Consider the following 15,280-nt stretch of genomic DNA (forward strand, 5'->3'; position numbering starts at 1 on the left):
GTAAGGTCATAAATTCCGCTGTTTCGGTTGGATAGCCAATTCAAATGTCTATATGAGTACAGATTTGCAAATTTTTATTAGAACATATATTTTTGCAAGACATTAAAAATAAAAGACATATAAAAACAAAACATAATCAACTTTCCTTGAAGCCACACCACTCGCCGCAGCCGCGCTCTCAAATTTCCTGGAGCCAGAAGCGTCGGGGTCCGGAGCCAGACGGGCGGCAGACGCGGCCGGGAAGGTGGGGCCCCACAGGGATAAGGTGCGATGGGGGCGCGTGTGAACCCCGTCGCGCCACCTGACGGTGCGCCACAGGTACGGTACTGTATATTCCAACCTGCCGTTCGTCTCCCATTTCCCGCGAACTCACTTGCCTCGCGCGCTCCCGCCGCACACACCAGACCCTCCTTCCTCATCAGAGGTAAGCTCACTGCAGCCAGAGTTCATCAAAGTCTTTCCTTTTCCTTGTCCATGAATCCTGAATTCCTGACCATGGAGCTGAGCTGATGCCTCGACATGAATTTGTGAGCGAAGGCAAACACAAGCGCGTGCGAGGGGAAGGATGGCGTCTGTTTCCAGGGCCGTGTGGAGCCTGCAGAGGCCGGTCTCGAACGGCACGATGACCAGGGAGGCGCCCTCCGGCCGCCGATCGGTCGCGGCGCCGAGGTCCCGGCGCGCCAAAGCCGTCGTGGTTCGCTCCGAGTCCGGCTCGGGACGCGGCGAGCATTGCGCCCCTGCCAGGGCCGTCGCCGACGTCGCGCCGATTCAGGCGACGAAGAAGGTAACTGCGTGCAACTCTTACAAACTGAATTGTTGGAAGCAGCCAATTGGCGAATTCACTTGGTTCGGCAGGAAGTTGCTTTTAGGCGCGTACATCAGCACACACACCAGTACACCAGCACACGTAAAGTGATAAAGGTTCGATGCTTTTCATAAAAGATAAAAGATAAAAGTTTTTTTTATAATGAACAAGAAAAAAGGTTTGATTTTGATGGTTCCATTTGACTTGGACCAGTTTGGGAACAGTTCCGTTACAGCACCTTTGGTTCAACTTGTGTCTGCTTTTATTCAAAAAAAAAAAGAACGGCGGCCCAAAACTTTTTCGACCAGTTTAGGAACAGTTCCGTTAGAGCACCTTTGGTTCAACTTTGTGTCCATCAGAACGGCAGGCCAAAACTTTTCCAAAAAGAACTTCCGACCATAAAGAAGCGTTGTAGGCTCACAGCCACAGCACTGTGAACATATAGCAGACTACAAACCGTTAAGTGCAAGTTTTTAACTGGCCTACGAGGGGCTCATTCCCCCTTCTTCCTCCCATCCTCTCTTTCTCTTCTTCCTCCTCCTCCTTTTTTCTCTTCTTCCTCTTACATCCATGGTTAAAATTTTCATGGGCTGCGCGGGGTAGGGGCTCTAGGCTTGGGCATTTCTCAGGCTGGGTCGGGCTTTAGCCGGGCTAAAAAAAGTCCAGTTCATTTCGGATTGAAAATTCGTACCCACAATTATCCCATAGGCGTTCTCGAGCTAATTTTTCGAACCAGGCCACTCAATTTCCGTTCTTTATAGTTGAAAAATAAATCAAATAAATTGTCTAGGTGGGTTTTGGCCGGCCTGAATTTTTTTAGGCTTGGTTTTAGCTGACCACGCTCAGTCCCATAGGAAGCATGGGCGGGCCAAATCCTAGCAGGCTCGGGCCGAGCCCACAGGCCGGGCCAAGCCAAAAATCTCAGGCAACCCCGCCCCTAGGCATAATATTAAGTTTTCCTCCTGTTTCTATGAGTTTTTAAATATCGCTCAAAGGTGATTGAAGTCTAGTGTTTGAATTACTAGTTATCGTTCGCCAACAAAGAATTGTAGTTGAACGAATCTGACCAGTGGGTACGGTTGATCTAGAATAAGGATACTATCATGGGCCTTCTCTTATCGTCTCCATCTTCTTTGACAAGGCCCAGCACCACTCCAAAGTCCAAACAGTCCGCGCGTTGCCTTTGTTCAGCGCAAACGCAGCGCAGAATCACGGCGCCCGCATTACTACTCGCCCTCGTGAGCCAAGCATGGTTCAGCATTATTGTTAAGATCAAAGATGATACTAAGCAATATATTATTGTTTTAAGCATATTGATAGTATCCAAATGATATCTGACCATTACACACAACACACTACAAAAATCACTAACATGTGTAAGTGAAGACTATAGATGTTTGGAGACTTCAAAATTTACTCTATAAGAACTAGGTTTGACATATTGATCGAATGCCAAGTTACTTTGGGCAAATCATAATCATAATGATACCACAATGTTAATAATATATTAATACTTAATGATCATGGAGCCAATAAAAAACTCACGAGCTGGTCTTTTAAGAAAACTAGGTAAAAATGAGGCTCCACTCGGTTTGTTTTAAAGGTTGAGCCGAACCAAATCAAGCCAAGCTATGAACAAGTCGAGCCAACTCGCAAAGCTTGAGCACTTTGCTAGCATTAATCATAACCCTATGAACACCTATAGGAAATTGGGTTAGTAGATTTTTAAAATTGACAAAGTCGCCATATGTATCTTGATATTGATGACAACATCGCCTAATGAAAAGTAGCCATATTAATGTGCCAAACCTGATTGTATCTCTTGTGGACACGGGATATAACCAACTCCGATGACCAGCCAAGTTATTTTGCTATCGAGCGAATTTCATAAACAAATTTAAAAGTACTTTTTTGTTTAAGTCATCAGAAATTCACACCATATATCGCAAAATGTCAAAACCACATTTTTAAATATAAATATGGAATAGAAGTTGTAGTTATAATTCCTTCTATTCCGACGCTCTCCTTGCCACTGAATCTGCCCTTTTCCGGCATATCAACTACTATCTACATGTAAGCAAACAAAAAAAGGCATAGGCACATGAGAGTGACGAGTATGCCTGCTGGAAGTGAAGGCAAATGCTTTAAAAGTGTGGTTTCGTGATATGATGAAAAGATATGCAAGTAAAAGTGTGACTGCCTTAAAACTGTTGCTTAGAAGTGCGATGCTGTGATGGAGCTGTGACAAAAAGTAGCTAGTTCTTGTAAGATTTTCTCTTGATCGTTTCCTCCCATTAACATTTGTTTCTGAACTCTAAGCATGCTTTTATTATAATTTATAACCTATCCGTGGCATTCAACTCAACTATAGCAAGAACCACGAATGGAAAAATAAAAAACATAGTAATGTTTTTTTAGAAAAACATAGTAATGTTTTTTTAGAAAAACATCTGTGATATTGGCGTGGTGATCTAGTCACTGTAGTTCAATAGCAGCTAGGTTCATAGGTCTAAATACTGCTGAATCATTTCATTATTTGGAATCTTTGGAGCAAGACAAACTGCCGCATGACTACCAATATAGAGTGACGCCGCCTATTTTGTAGCGATTCTGTTTACCTTAGATAAGGATAATATAAACTGCTGCACACTGGATCGCTCGTCAAGCCCATGGTTTCGCCAAAACCAGAGAAAACATATAGCACTTGAGCTCTGCCCATGCAAGGGATTTTTTTTCCCATGGTTTGGTACGTGCATCAGGAATGTGAACGGAATTGGGCATGGAATCCACACGAGCCAGAATGCCAGATGCATCTTGGCAAGCCTAGCAATTATTTGAGTACAGCATGCCGGTAGATAGGCTGCTCGACCGTGCATCCTGCAAGTGGCCAAGGTTTTGCTGCATGGGCGCCACCACGTAGGGACATGTTATACGTCGCATTTTTTGGTTGGAGCTAATCAATCAACTTTTCAGTAAAAATAATACCTCCATGCTCATTCATAGAGATTCCTAGATGGTCTTAACTTGCACTAGGTGTTGCCTGCAGCAGAGCTCATTCGGCTATTGTCTTGTCACTACCAAACCCTTAGACCAACAGAGTGTTAACTGCAATCCACGCTCCTGTTTGTGGATTTGCATTCTGACGCATCATGTGTTCATTGTTTGGTGCCCAAAGAAATCACTTGCATAGAAAACAAGGCCTCTCCACTTCCCCACAAATTCTACCGAGAATAATCAGGGGCAAATTCTGGCATAAGGCAGACACCAGACAAAGATGCTGAAAGGTACTCGTGCAAGTTTTCTGCAGTTGTTTTGTCTGAAATTTGTCCAATGTTTGCCTCCCAGGGCTTGCATCTTTCGACTTCAATAGTGTGTTTGGGTTTGGGATGAGGTCATGAGGCCCCAAAAAATCTCATTGATTTAGACAGATGTTAAAAGTTGTATACAAGTGGTACATCGTACATGATAATTTCGCTAAAGCAAGGGTAGTAGGTGACAATTCCGCTGTTCGGACCCATCTCATTTTTTAGGTGAAATAGTAGGGGAGACGTACCTGAAAATTATTCCTCCATAATTTCACTTTGAATGATATGTGATAGAGGGGCATTAATATAATAATTTAAACAAATCTAGTGATGCCTGGGGATTTTTTTTCCAGGAAGAATAGAGACTTCAACTGCAAAAAAGTTGTAGAAACAAACACATTTAGCCCTCAACTCAGCAGGTCTGACAAATTCTTGTGGTTATAAGATCTTAGAGAAAAAGAAGAGATAAATTTGAAACCTATCTCAGAGTGTCATGAACCATAAACAACTCCCATCTGATGCCGTCTGCAACGTACTTTGAACTGAAGAGCTAAGAAAGAGTAATTAGCCATAGACACAACTCTAGTCAAGATAGAGTTTGGGCTAAAACAACTTCATCTTAGAAATCGTTATGATGCAGACTATTTCAGTTTGGGCTGCATTATTGAAGTGTACAATAATAATAGGTAAAATTAAAATAAACAAGTTTCATGAATTATTTGAACAACTCATTGGATGTTCTTGTTGCAGTCATCTGGTGTGGCATAGCATAATTCATTCTCGGAAACGATTCATTTGATCAAATGCATGAATCCGAGAGTTAAGTAATTTCTGTTGCATAGGATAGTTTTGCATTGAGGAAAGCTGAGACAACCAACTGTTCGTTGGATGTATACTTGTTGCATTGCAGCCATCCGGTGTTGCAGTGCAAATCCACAAGGCTAAGATAGCTGACAATTTATTTTTTCAAACATTTAATTCTTCTTTTTTCCCAACCTGGAAGTTCATTTTGAGTTGCCCATTTGATTGAAACATGGAACACGTTTTGCATAGATTTATTTTTCGTAGGTAAAGGTTTTGCAGCGAAGATCTAGTTTCCGTGATTTTCAACGGACGCACTCCGTTTTTCCTTGTGGATACGTAAGAACAACGACGGTCCACTTGAGTCACCGATAGAAAGCTCCGAACGGTGTACCGCTCTCCTTTGCCGACGCCGTCCGTCAGCTCACGAAAACGTGACGGACTGACGGGCATGGGCATGAATTGCCCCATTTAACGAAACTTAACCCTGTTCACACAATCACATAGGATGAATTCGGATAAAATTTTAAGGACTGGCCCCAGAAATTTTAGTTTCTCTCTTCCCATCTACACATGGATGTGAGCAGCGTGGTTCACCAGGCTCGCACAACGGACGAAGCCACGGCAGAGCGGCTCGCGCGCAGCCGTGCACGGCGCGGCAAAACAGCCATCGGCGCCTCTTTCTTCTGCATCGCCGGGGCACATGCGCGCGCGCCCTGCCGGGGGCGGGGAACGGGATACCAGGCGGGGACGGCCGCGCGCCCGCGGGTTTGCGGCAGCGTTGCCCCTGCCCGGATGGTTGTTGTCGCGGCGTGGTGGCCGCGCACGGAACCGCGGTCGCGTGTCAAGCCAATGTCCCCGGCCGCTGCGCCACACCGATCCAAGACTTGGATGGACAAAAAAAATCACAGGAGCACTCACTGGCTGTCGTACAAAATTCATCAACACTTTTGGATTTCGAACTTTGAATTTGTTTAGGCTAGACGAACGCAGATTGGGCCGAATCTTTTCGGAACGAAAAGAAGAAGAAGATGAAGAAGAAACAAACAACCAGTGAGATTGACAGCGGGGTCCGAGTCCAACTCCGAGCTGGATGACGTGAACGATCAGACTGCGCGTTACGCTCGGCAAGAAAAGAAAGACAAAGACGGCCGCCATATCCATGGATCCCTGCCGAGACCGTGGACGGGCGGGCGTGTAGCTGAGCTGCGCAACGGATAGCGTTGTCCGTCGTGGCAGGATGGGTGGTGCTCGTTCCGTTCCGTCCGCGTTGGACGCCGGGGTTTCGCAGTCGCAGCCATGCACGATATATGGCCTGCCGGCGCACGTGTGCTTTATTGACACTCCACCCTGATCCGGCCTTATCTAATTCTTATTACTGTGCTAGCCAAATCCAAGAACCACCCGAGAAATTCAGACTGCAACACAGTTAAAAAAAAAAGGATGAAACAGCTTGGGCAAAGTGCTTTTGGTTGCGGCATCTCCCGGTGCATCACCGAAAACAAATTTGGGTAGCGGAGAGGTGTACAATTTTGGTTGGAGCATTATATTGCTCCCCAACAAGATAAAGCACTTCATGAAACGGAAAGGGCGCCCCCACCGTGTCTTGCACGTAGCGCGTCACGTATGCCGGCGGCACGTGCGGGAGCGATTCAGTTCCAGAGCTTTTCTGGGAATGGAACAAGGGTGACGGGGTTGTTCTGGGTCTCTTTGATTGTGTCGCACTCATTTTACTAAGGTCAGTTGGGAGTTTTATGACACTAAATTCAATATAAACATCAGCAAAATTGCTAGCTTAGCAAGATAATTAATAGAGGGAGTTTTATAAGATGAGAGAGGAGTTTCATCCCCATAACACTTATCTGGCACAGTTAGCTAGTTCTTAGTATAGGTAACTGCGTACTGAGAATGGCCTTAAGTAATTCAGTTTTGAAACTTCAGTTCATATGTTCGTATCAAGCAGTTCTATTGATGTGGCTATATAAAGTGTTAAATCTTTCAAGGGATCTCACTTAAATATACACTATTAAATACCGCAGAACTTCCGACAAAAAGCAGCTCGCACTCGGTTTTGGGAAAAGATAAAAAAAAAAGACAGCCTGCGCAGCGGTGTTTCCGAAAACAAAAAACAAAAATGCGAGAAGCGCACAAAAAGAAACAGATTGTTGGTTGGAGCATCATCGCTCACAACAAATCTACCGTAACACTTGCGCAAGCGATGGACACCAGCTGGCTAAGCTTTTTGTGTCGATATGGAACAGAAAGGGGCACTGTAGTGTTGGTACCTTGCACGTATGCGTCCGTTACATGTTCGACGAACGTGAGTCACCCGTCGTCGTAGATGAGACCACGCCAATTCAGTTCGATGAGAGCCTTTTTTTAATTCTTCTGTGGAGAAGACAACAGCAACCGTGACGTGTTGGATTGTTGTACGCGCCGCGCCATTAGCTTTTTCACTAGCCTGAGACCACTTCCAACTTTGCAAACTTGCTCGTATTACGTGTAAATCTCATCCGAGCTGGGATTATGCCCAAGTGCCCAACCAATTTTGTGCACGCACGTTTCACTTTTAATGTTTGCGGTGGGCTGCTGACCCTGGGTTTGTGGCCTGTGAAGAAAAAGCGTTAACTAGATGCTTGCAAGCTTCTTCATCACACACTGTTCGTTGCGCTCGTCGCCCTGTCACCAACCGGTCCCTTCAGGTCGATCACACCACCGGTTCGCCACGTCAGTGTCTCGCTTCACTCGCTATAAATAGAGCCCGGCGCCGGCTCTGCTTCATCACCAATTGTGATCTCTGCTAGCTACCGTACCTCCAGTGTGTGCTCGTGCTAACAGCAGCAATGGCGCCCGCTCAATGTGTGGCCTCGCAGAGGGTGTTCCACTTCGGCAAGGGCAAGAGCGAGGGCAACAAGACGATGAAGGAGCTGCTGGGCGGCAAGGGCGCGAACCTGGCGGAGATGTCGAGCATCGGGCTGTCGGTGCCGCCGGGGTTCACGGTGTCGACGGAGGCCTGCCAGCAGTACCAGGAGGCGGGGCGCTCCCTGCCGCAGGGCCTCTGGGACGAGATCATCGACGGCCTGGCGTGGGTGGAGGAGGAAATGGGCGCCCGCCTCGGCGACCCGCAGCGCCCGCTCCTGCTCTCCGTCCGCTCCGGCGCCGCGGTAATGCCATGGCCATGCCATCCTTGTTCGTTTGGTTCATTCGCCTGCTCGCTTCTGATCGCTTTGCCTTTGTGTTATGTGATATGCGCAGGTGTCGATGCCCGGGATGATGGACACGGTGCTCAACCTGGGACTCAACGACGAGGTGGCCGCCGGGCTCGGCGCCAAGAGCGGCGAGCGCTTCGCCAACGACTCCTACCGCCGCTTCCTCGACATGTTCGGCAACGTCGTGAGTATCTCCTGCCCATCTGTCCTAATGACTCATCAGCGCCTCGTCGGATCGGAGACGATCTCGCATGTTAAGCTAGCTTGGTTGTTGATCACTCTACTCGCTTACTTGTATGACTAGCTAGCTTGGTAGGTAGCTTAGCTAGGCGGCCTATGCCTAGTTGTGCGTGCATCGACCCATGATCGCTTCCGCGGGTGACCCGCGTCCGTCCGAGACGACGGCGGCTGCGTCGCACGCTTGCGGCCGCCGCCGGGGGCCACCAGCGTCGGGGGTTTCGTCTGTTTTGCCAGGCAGGACGCAGGACGGTGGGAGAGTACTTGCAGCACAGTGCTGTGTTTTCTTGGGTTAACCGAACGTGTGGGGATCATTCGGCACGGTTAAGCCAGTGAACGTGCTCGATGCCCCGGCGTTGGAGTTAACCAGTGAAGTGATTGGGCCAAGCACCTTTGCTTTTTGCTGCCAATAATAGGCAAGGTCCAAATCAGAGAAGCTTTTCTACCTTTTTTATTTCTTCTTAAAAAGTAAAAAAAATTTGCGGACCTAAAAAGAATAAAAAATATTTTCCAACGCAAATGGAGGAAGGAAGTTGACGGTTCAAGAAAGGAACACGGCGACGGCATCGTTGTATCAGGTAAGAGGAATTCGCAGGTGTGTGCATATTCCCCTGCAGAAATTTAACATGGACGGAGCAGTATATACAAGGTCATTGTCAGTGTTCAAGCTCATGCTAGACAGCCCTGTACGGTATGTCGGTTGTCGGAGGTACGCCTCGTTTGTGGGGCTGAAGGACCGATGACGGCGGCGCCTGTCTTCACCAGCAGAGTTTGACACTCTTTCCACCCGGAAAATGGGTACAAGACGATGAGGAAAAGAAAGTTTCTTGAAACGCCATAGAAAAATATTTTTTAAAAACAATGAGCATTTAATATGGTCAGTTGGGGGCTGAGGGGAGAAGGTTGGTTGGTTCAACCTGCACACACAAGTGATGACATCTGCTATGGAGATGCTCAACCAGAGTTGGTTTTGGTCATCTGTAATTAGTTTTTTCAATGACACTTCTAACTAGAATGCTCAAACAGAGTTTTGTTTGTACTATAAGATAATTGTTCCTCAGCAGAGCCTTTCTTTACCACCAGGTCATGGACATTCCCCACGCACTGTTCGAGGAGAAGCTTGAAGCCATGAAGGAAGCCAAGGGGGTGAAGAACGACAATGACCTGACTGCCTCTGACCTCAAAGAGCTGGTGGCTCAGTACAAGGAGGTCTACGTCGAAGCCAAGGGGGAGCCATTTCCCTCAGGTATGCCCACCGCAGCCTCACCCTCAGTTGATAATATCTGTATGAAAAAAAAAATTCTCTTGAAACTAAAGCTGTTTCTTTGCATCAAACTTATGCATGCCTTTACCTTGTTTTGTCTTGCAGATCCCAAGAAGCAGCTTGAGCTAGCAGTGTTGGCTGTGTTCAACTCGTGGGACAGCCCCAGGGCCAACAAGTACAGGAGCATTAACCAGATCACTGGTCTGAAAGGCACTGCTGTGAACGTGCAGTCCATGGTGTTTGGCAACATGGGGGACACTTCTGGCACTGGCGTGCTCTTCACTAGGAATCCTAGCACTGGAGAGAAGAAGCTGTATGGCGAGTTCCTGGTGAATGCTCAGGTATGGACCAGTTTCTGTTGTGCCTATTTGATTCACAATCTTAGCTGCCCTGTTTGATCAAGTTATTTTACACAAGTTATATTAAACATGCAGTAGTATCAACGAATCTGTATAATGTATGTGTGTTTCTGGTTCAGGGTGAGGATGTGGTTGCTGGAATCAGAACCCCGGAGGATCTTGATGCCATGAAGGCACAGATGCCGGATGCTTATGTAGAGCTCGTTGAGAACTGCAAGATACTGGAGAGCCACTACAAAGAAATGATGGTACCTTATTATTGCATTTTCAACCTTTACTGCACCATTTATTTTTGAGCTATATTTAAACATGATCTCTTTAATAATTTGCAACATAAGCGCACTTGAATACTGGTGTTGCTTCAATGTGTTCTGTAGATTGGCATTGTGTCTCTGTTACTGCCATTGGCCATGATCTCAGACTTGCTTGCTTTTTATGCATGATGCAGGACATTGAATTTACCGTTCAGGAAAATAGGCTCTGGATGTTACAGTGCAGATCAGGAAAACGTACAGGCCAAGGGGCGGTAAAGATTGCTGTGGACATGGTTAATGAGGGTCTTGTTGAGCGCCGTCAAGCGATTAAGATGGTAGAGCCAGGCCACCTGGACCAGCTTCTCCATCCTCAGGTAATGGATAACCATGAGGCCCGTAAACTGATTGTGCCTTACTTGAAATTCAGTACTCTTATAAGTTTGGCCTTACTTGGAATTCACTTTATAAGTTAAGTACTGGATATGTATTAACATCACTGTTTTAATCTTGTCCAATGAAAACCAGTTTGAGAACCCATCAGCATACAAGGATCAAGTAATCGCTACAGGCTTACCAGCTTCACCTGGGGCTGCTGTGGGCCAAATTGTATTTACTGCAGAGGACGCTGAAGCATGGCATGCCCAAGGGAAAGCTGCTATCCTGGTAAACACCATTTTATCCTCATTTTTAAGAAAAAAAGGTCTTCTGCAGTTTTTGTGTCATTTTGATCTGGACTTTGTGCTTCGATGAAAAGATCTGTTAATTGAGCAAAACTGGTCTATTTACTGGACCTGTTAGAATAGTTGCTTGCAGAGTTACAGTCACAAAAATCCCACTTATCACAGACAGCCATTTTTGAAATGCATATGGAAGCTCCAAGTCGTATCGCTTCATCTTTTGCATTCTGAGAATTTTTTCTTTGCAAATATATAGGTGAGGACAGAGACCAGCCCAGAGGATGTTGGTGGCATGCACGCAGCTGTTGGAATTCTTACAGCAAGAGGTGGGATGACCTCTCATGCTGCTGTGGTAGCACGTGGTTGGGGAAAATGTTGTGTCTCAGGATGCTCAAGCGTTCTCGTAAATGATGCTGAGAAGGTGAATAGAATTCTTGTTTGCACATCTTCTTCTTTGTAGAAGGTGACATGCCATGTTAAAGTTTGTAACAGGATTATGACATTCTTTGTAGATGTGCTCCGTCCGCCATTTTTAAGTTCTTATTAACGAGATTTTGAGGATGTAGATGTTTCCTTACTTTGCTATGTCTACATTTACAGTCTGTAGTGATTGGAGACAAGGTGATGCATGAAGGTGAGTGGCTATCACTGAATGGATCTACTGGTGAAGTCATCGTGGGGAAGCAGCCACTTTCCCCACCAGTCCTCAGTGGTGATCTGGGAACCTTCATGTCCTGGGTAGATGAAGTTAGGCAACTGAAGGTAAATTCCTAGAAATAACAAATATGTAATATTAGTTAAAACATGGATACAAACTGTTGGAAGTAGAAACCAACAAAAAGGGCATCAGATTATTTATTCAGACAGGCCAAAGCTAGTCAACCCCACTACACATTTTTCAACAGAAATGCTTATTCGTACATATGATCCACCTTCCAGGTTTTGGCTAATGCGGATACCCCTGAGGATGCACTGACAGCAAGAAACAATGGGGCAGAAGGAATTGGACTATGCCGGACGGAGCACATGGTATGTATTTTAGTTACTGTCCAATATCTTTTGGGTGGGATCTTGGAAAACTTACTCTTTCTTGAATTCCTTCGTCGAACAGTTGGGTAAACTTTAAGGACCTCCCGTTCTAGTCTCATGTTCTCCTTTTCTGCACTTTGGCAGTTCTTTGCTTCGGATGAGAGGATTAAGGCTGTGAGGCAGATGATTATGGCTCCCACACTTGAACTGAGGCAGAAGGCACTAGATCGTCTTTTGCCTTATCAGAGGTCTGACTTTGAAGGCATTTTCCGTGCTATGGATGGTATGTGAAAATCACGATGCATTCATTTACATGCTCTCCAATTGAACTGGATGCACTAGTGTTACTGAACATAACAAGAGTAAGCAACCTTCTTAAATAGACAACATTGACTACTAATGTAAAGTGAAAAGGTAGACAAGTTTTAAACCTTAGGATGCAAAATACTTCAAAAATAAGAACGAAATTGGGCCAGTAACATATTGCATCAATTATTTAACTTGGTAACATAAAGTTCTGCTATGATTTATCCATTAGTTTTTTTTAATCTTTTATAGCGAGTGGTATATGTACATGTTTCATGGAAACAGATATAGAATTAAACTACTAGAATAAATTTTAACATGTATTGTAGTTAGTTCCACAGTATGTATTTTAAAGTGCGGAATGGATTTGAACATTATTTTTTTTGCATTTCAGGGCTTTCAGTGACTATTCGGCTTCTGGACCCCCCACTTCATGAGTTTCTTCCTGACGGGAATGTTGAAGACATTGTGCGTGAATTATGTTCTGAAACTGGAGCCAATCAGGAGGAAGCCCTTGCAAGAATTGAAAGTCTTTCAGAAGTAAATCCAATGCTTGGTTTCCGTGGGTGCAGGTTGGTTTTTGTGCTCCGTTTAAATCAGTCACCCCCCCTCCTTGATCCATTTGGTTCCCTTGTTAGTGAAATATTAAAAAGAATAAACTCTGTATATTTACCTCGACTAATATTGGAACTGCTAAAATTCCAGGCTCGGTATATCATATCCTGAGCTAACAGAAATGCAAGCCCGTGCCATCTTTGAAGCTGCTATAGCGATGACCAACCAGGGTGTTCAAGTTTTCCCAGAGATAATGGTTCCTCTTGTTGGGACACCTCAGGCATGCATCTTTATTTCCTTATTTGTGCATATGGTATCTCTGCAGTTCATGGTGTTCAAAATGACAAAATCAAAATTGAATAAACAACCAAGTTCTGTACACATGTAATTTACGATTTTATGCAAACATCAAGTTGACCTACACCCAATTTCCCACCAAATTCATTTCTTGAAATTTTCTCTCTCGAATTCTAAGTTTATTGCTTTCACTTGATTTTTCCTTCAGACATCTGACATTTGACTTTTGCAGGAACTGGGGAATCAAGTGGCCCTTATCCGTGAAACTGCTAACAAAGTTTTCGCTGCTCTGGGTAAAACCATTGACTACAAAATTGGAACTATGATTGAAATTCCGAGGGCAGCTCTAGTAGCTGATGAGGTAGGAAGCATCTAACTCCCTTCAGAATAATCTTAAATATTGCTGTTTAGGTTTAGCTTTTAGATCATATTTTTCATGAATGGTTTAGTAATAGAACCCCGGATTTTTACTCTAAAACATGTGAATAGTAACTGATGGTATGAATTTATTAAGTGCAAATAATAAGTTTATCCTCTAATTTAAAAAAAAAACTGACATTCTTGTTTTGGTTTCACAACCTGACAGATAGCAGAGCAGGCTGAATTCTTCTCTTTTGGAACGAACGACCTCACACAGATGACATTTGGCTACAGCAGGGATGATGTGGGGAAGTTTCTTCCCATTTATCTGTCTCAGGGTATCCTCCAACATGATCCCTTTGAGGTAAAATTTTAGCAGCTCTCACCCTTCAGTTTTAGATGATATACCTGCATTTTCATCATCCACTCTTGTTTTTCAAGGAATATTTCCATCATCCACAGATGCGAGCATCTCATGTCCTCTAGGCATTTTTCATGTCCTTGACTTTTGGTTACGTGCATGCTCTGGTAAAATTCAACCTAGTAACTTGCCCATTGAATGTTGATAAACATATCAGGTGCTGGATCAGAGGGGAGTGGGCGAGCTGGTTAAGTTTGCTACAGAGAGGGGTCGCAAAGCTAGGCCTAACTTGAAGGTTAGTTTTTGGGACTTGTGGACATTGGCTCTTTTCCTTAGAAATCATGGTTTCATTGTTTGGTGCTGTCTGCAAACAGGTGGGCATCTGTGGAGAACACGGTGGGGAGCCTTCGTCAGTTGCATTCTTTGCAAAGTCGGGGCTGGATTATGTTTCTTGCTCGCCTTTCAGGTTGGTCAAGTGATAAACTCAAGATACAACTCCCAGATTCATAACTGTAGCAAAACCTTAACTACTTTTTATGAAATATCTTGTGCAGGGTTCCCATCGCCAGGCTAGCTGCAGCTCAGGTGCTCGTCTGAGGGCACCGCCTCATCGGCAACCGGATCACCTGCTGTTGGTGCGTCTGGTGAAGAATACTAATACAAAGCCATGGAACGGTGGAACTCTGCTGCCTGGCAAAGGCCGTTGTATCTTGTATGAAGTCTCCGTGCGCGTGCGCATGTAAGACTTAATGTGTGGTTTTCTGCATTTTCCCTTGAACTACCATGGTAATGTAGTACCAAACAGAGATGATGACGAAGAACAATCGAATAAATTAATTGGCGATTACCTGTGCTGTCAATTTTGCTTTCTTGTATGAGTTGCTAGTGGAACTGAAGCATTTCAGATTTGTTGGCCAAGGTGGATGGTAAGTATGAATGCAACACATAGTACTGGTTCCTGATGCCTGGGATCACTATTTTTCGGTCCTACTAGTGTACCCAAGTCACATAGAGATAATAGAAGGTAAAAGATAATCTCTATGATGCAACAGGACTACAGGAGTGATTAGCCTCTTTTGGCATTAACCAGTACACACTACACATCAATCACCTTTTGCCGTTCCTCCTTATCTAAGATTTTCCACACTTCTGATCGCAAGGAAAATTATTGGCAACCTTCACTACAATGCATTCTCTCGGTTTTTGTTTCACCTTCTTGTCACGACCCTAATCGCGGTTTTGTTTCATCTTCTTATCACGACACCAATCGTAGCTAACTCGTTAAGTATCATCTCATGAGCAGAATTAATCATTAGGAATGGTTAGGGAACTAAAATAATGAAATTATAGAGCTACGCCATGTTTTCCTTTTGCGCAGGGCTGGCGCTCTCGGGTCAACACGTCAGCACTGGTTACCACTTCAGTGATTCATCAATTCACAAAAAACAGCAAGTTGCATAC

General features: G+C 44.9%; 1 protein-coding gene across 1 annotated transcript; it reads left to right on the forward strand.

Moving 5' to 3' along the window:
• The first annotated feature begins 283 nt into the window (after positions 1-283).
• LOC117850669 (pyruvate, phosphate dikinase 2) lies at positions 284-14,679 on the forward strand. Its single transcript, XM_034732529.2, has 20 exons — positions 284-424; positions 538-784; positions 7,785-8,075; positions 8,167-8,304; positions 9,441-9,603; positions 9,727-9,962; positions 10,100-10,228; positions 10,429-10,608; positions 10,760-10,897; positions 11,168-11,332; positions 11,512-11,673; positions 11,851-11,940; positions 12,085-12,223; positions 12,641-12,818; positions 12,952-13,081; positions 13,331-13,459; positions 13,685-13,822; positions 14,037-14,114; positions 14,194-14,285; positions 14,374-14,679. Exons 2-20 carry the CDS (start codon positions 566-568, stop codon positions 14,414-14,416), a joined length of 2,838 nt encoding a protein of 945 aa, XP_034588420.1. The 5' UTR covers positions 284-424; positions 538-565; the 3' UTR covers positions 14,417-14,679.
• The last annotated feature ends 601 nt before the right edge of the window (positions 14,680-15,280 follow it).

The sequence above is a fragment of the Setaria viridis genome, chromosome 3, assembly GCF_005286985.2.
Source record: "Setaria viridis chromosome 3, Setaria_viridis_v4.0, whole genome shotgun sequence".
Lineage (NCBI taxonomy): Eukaryota > Viridiplantae > Streptophyta > Magnoliopsida > Poales > Poaceae > Setaria > Setaria viridis.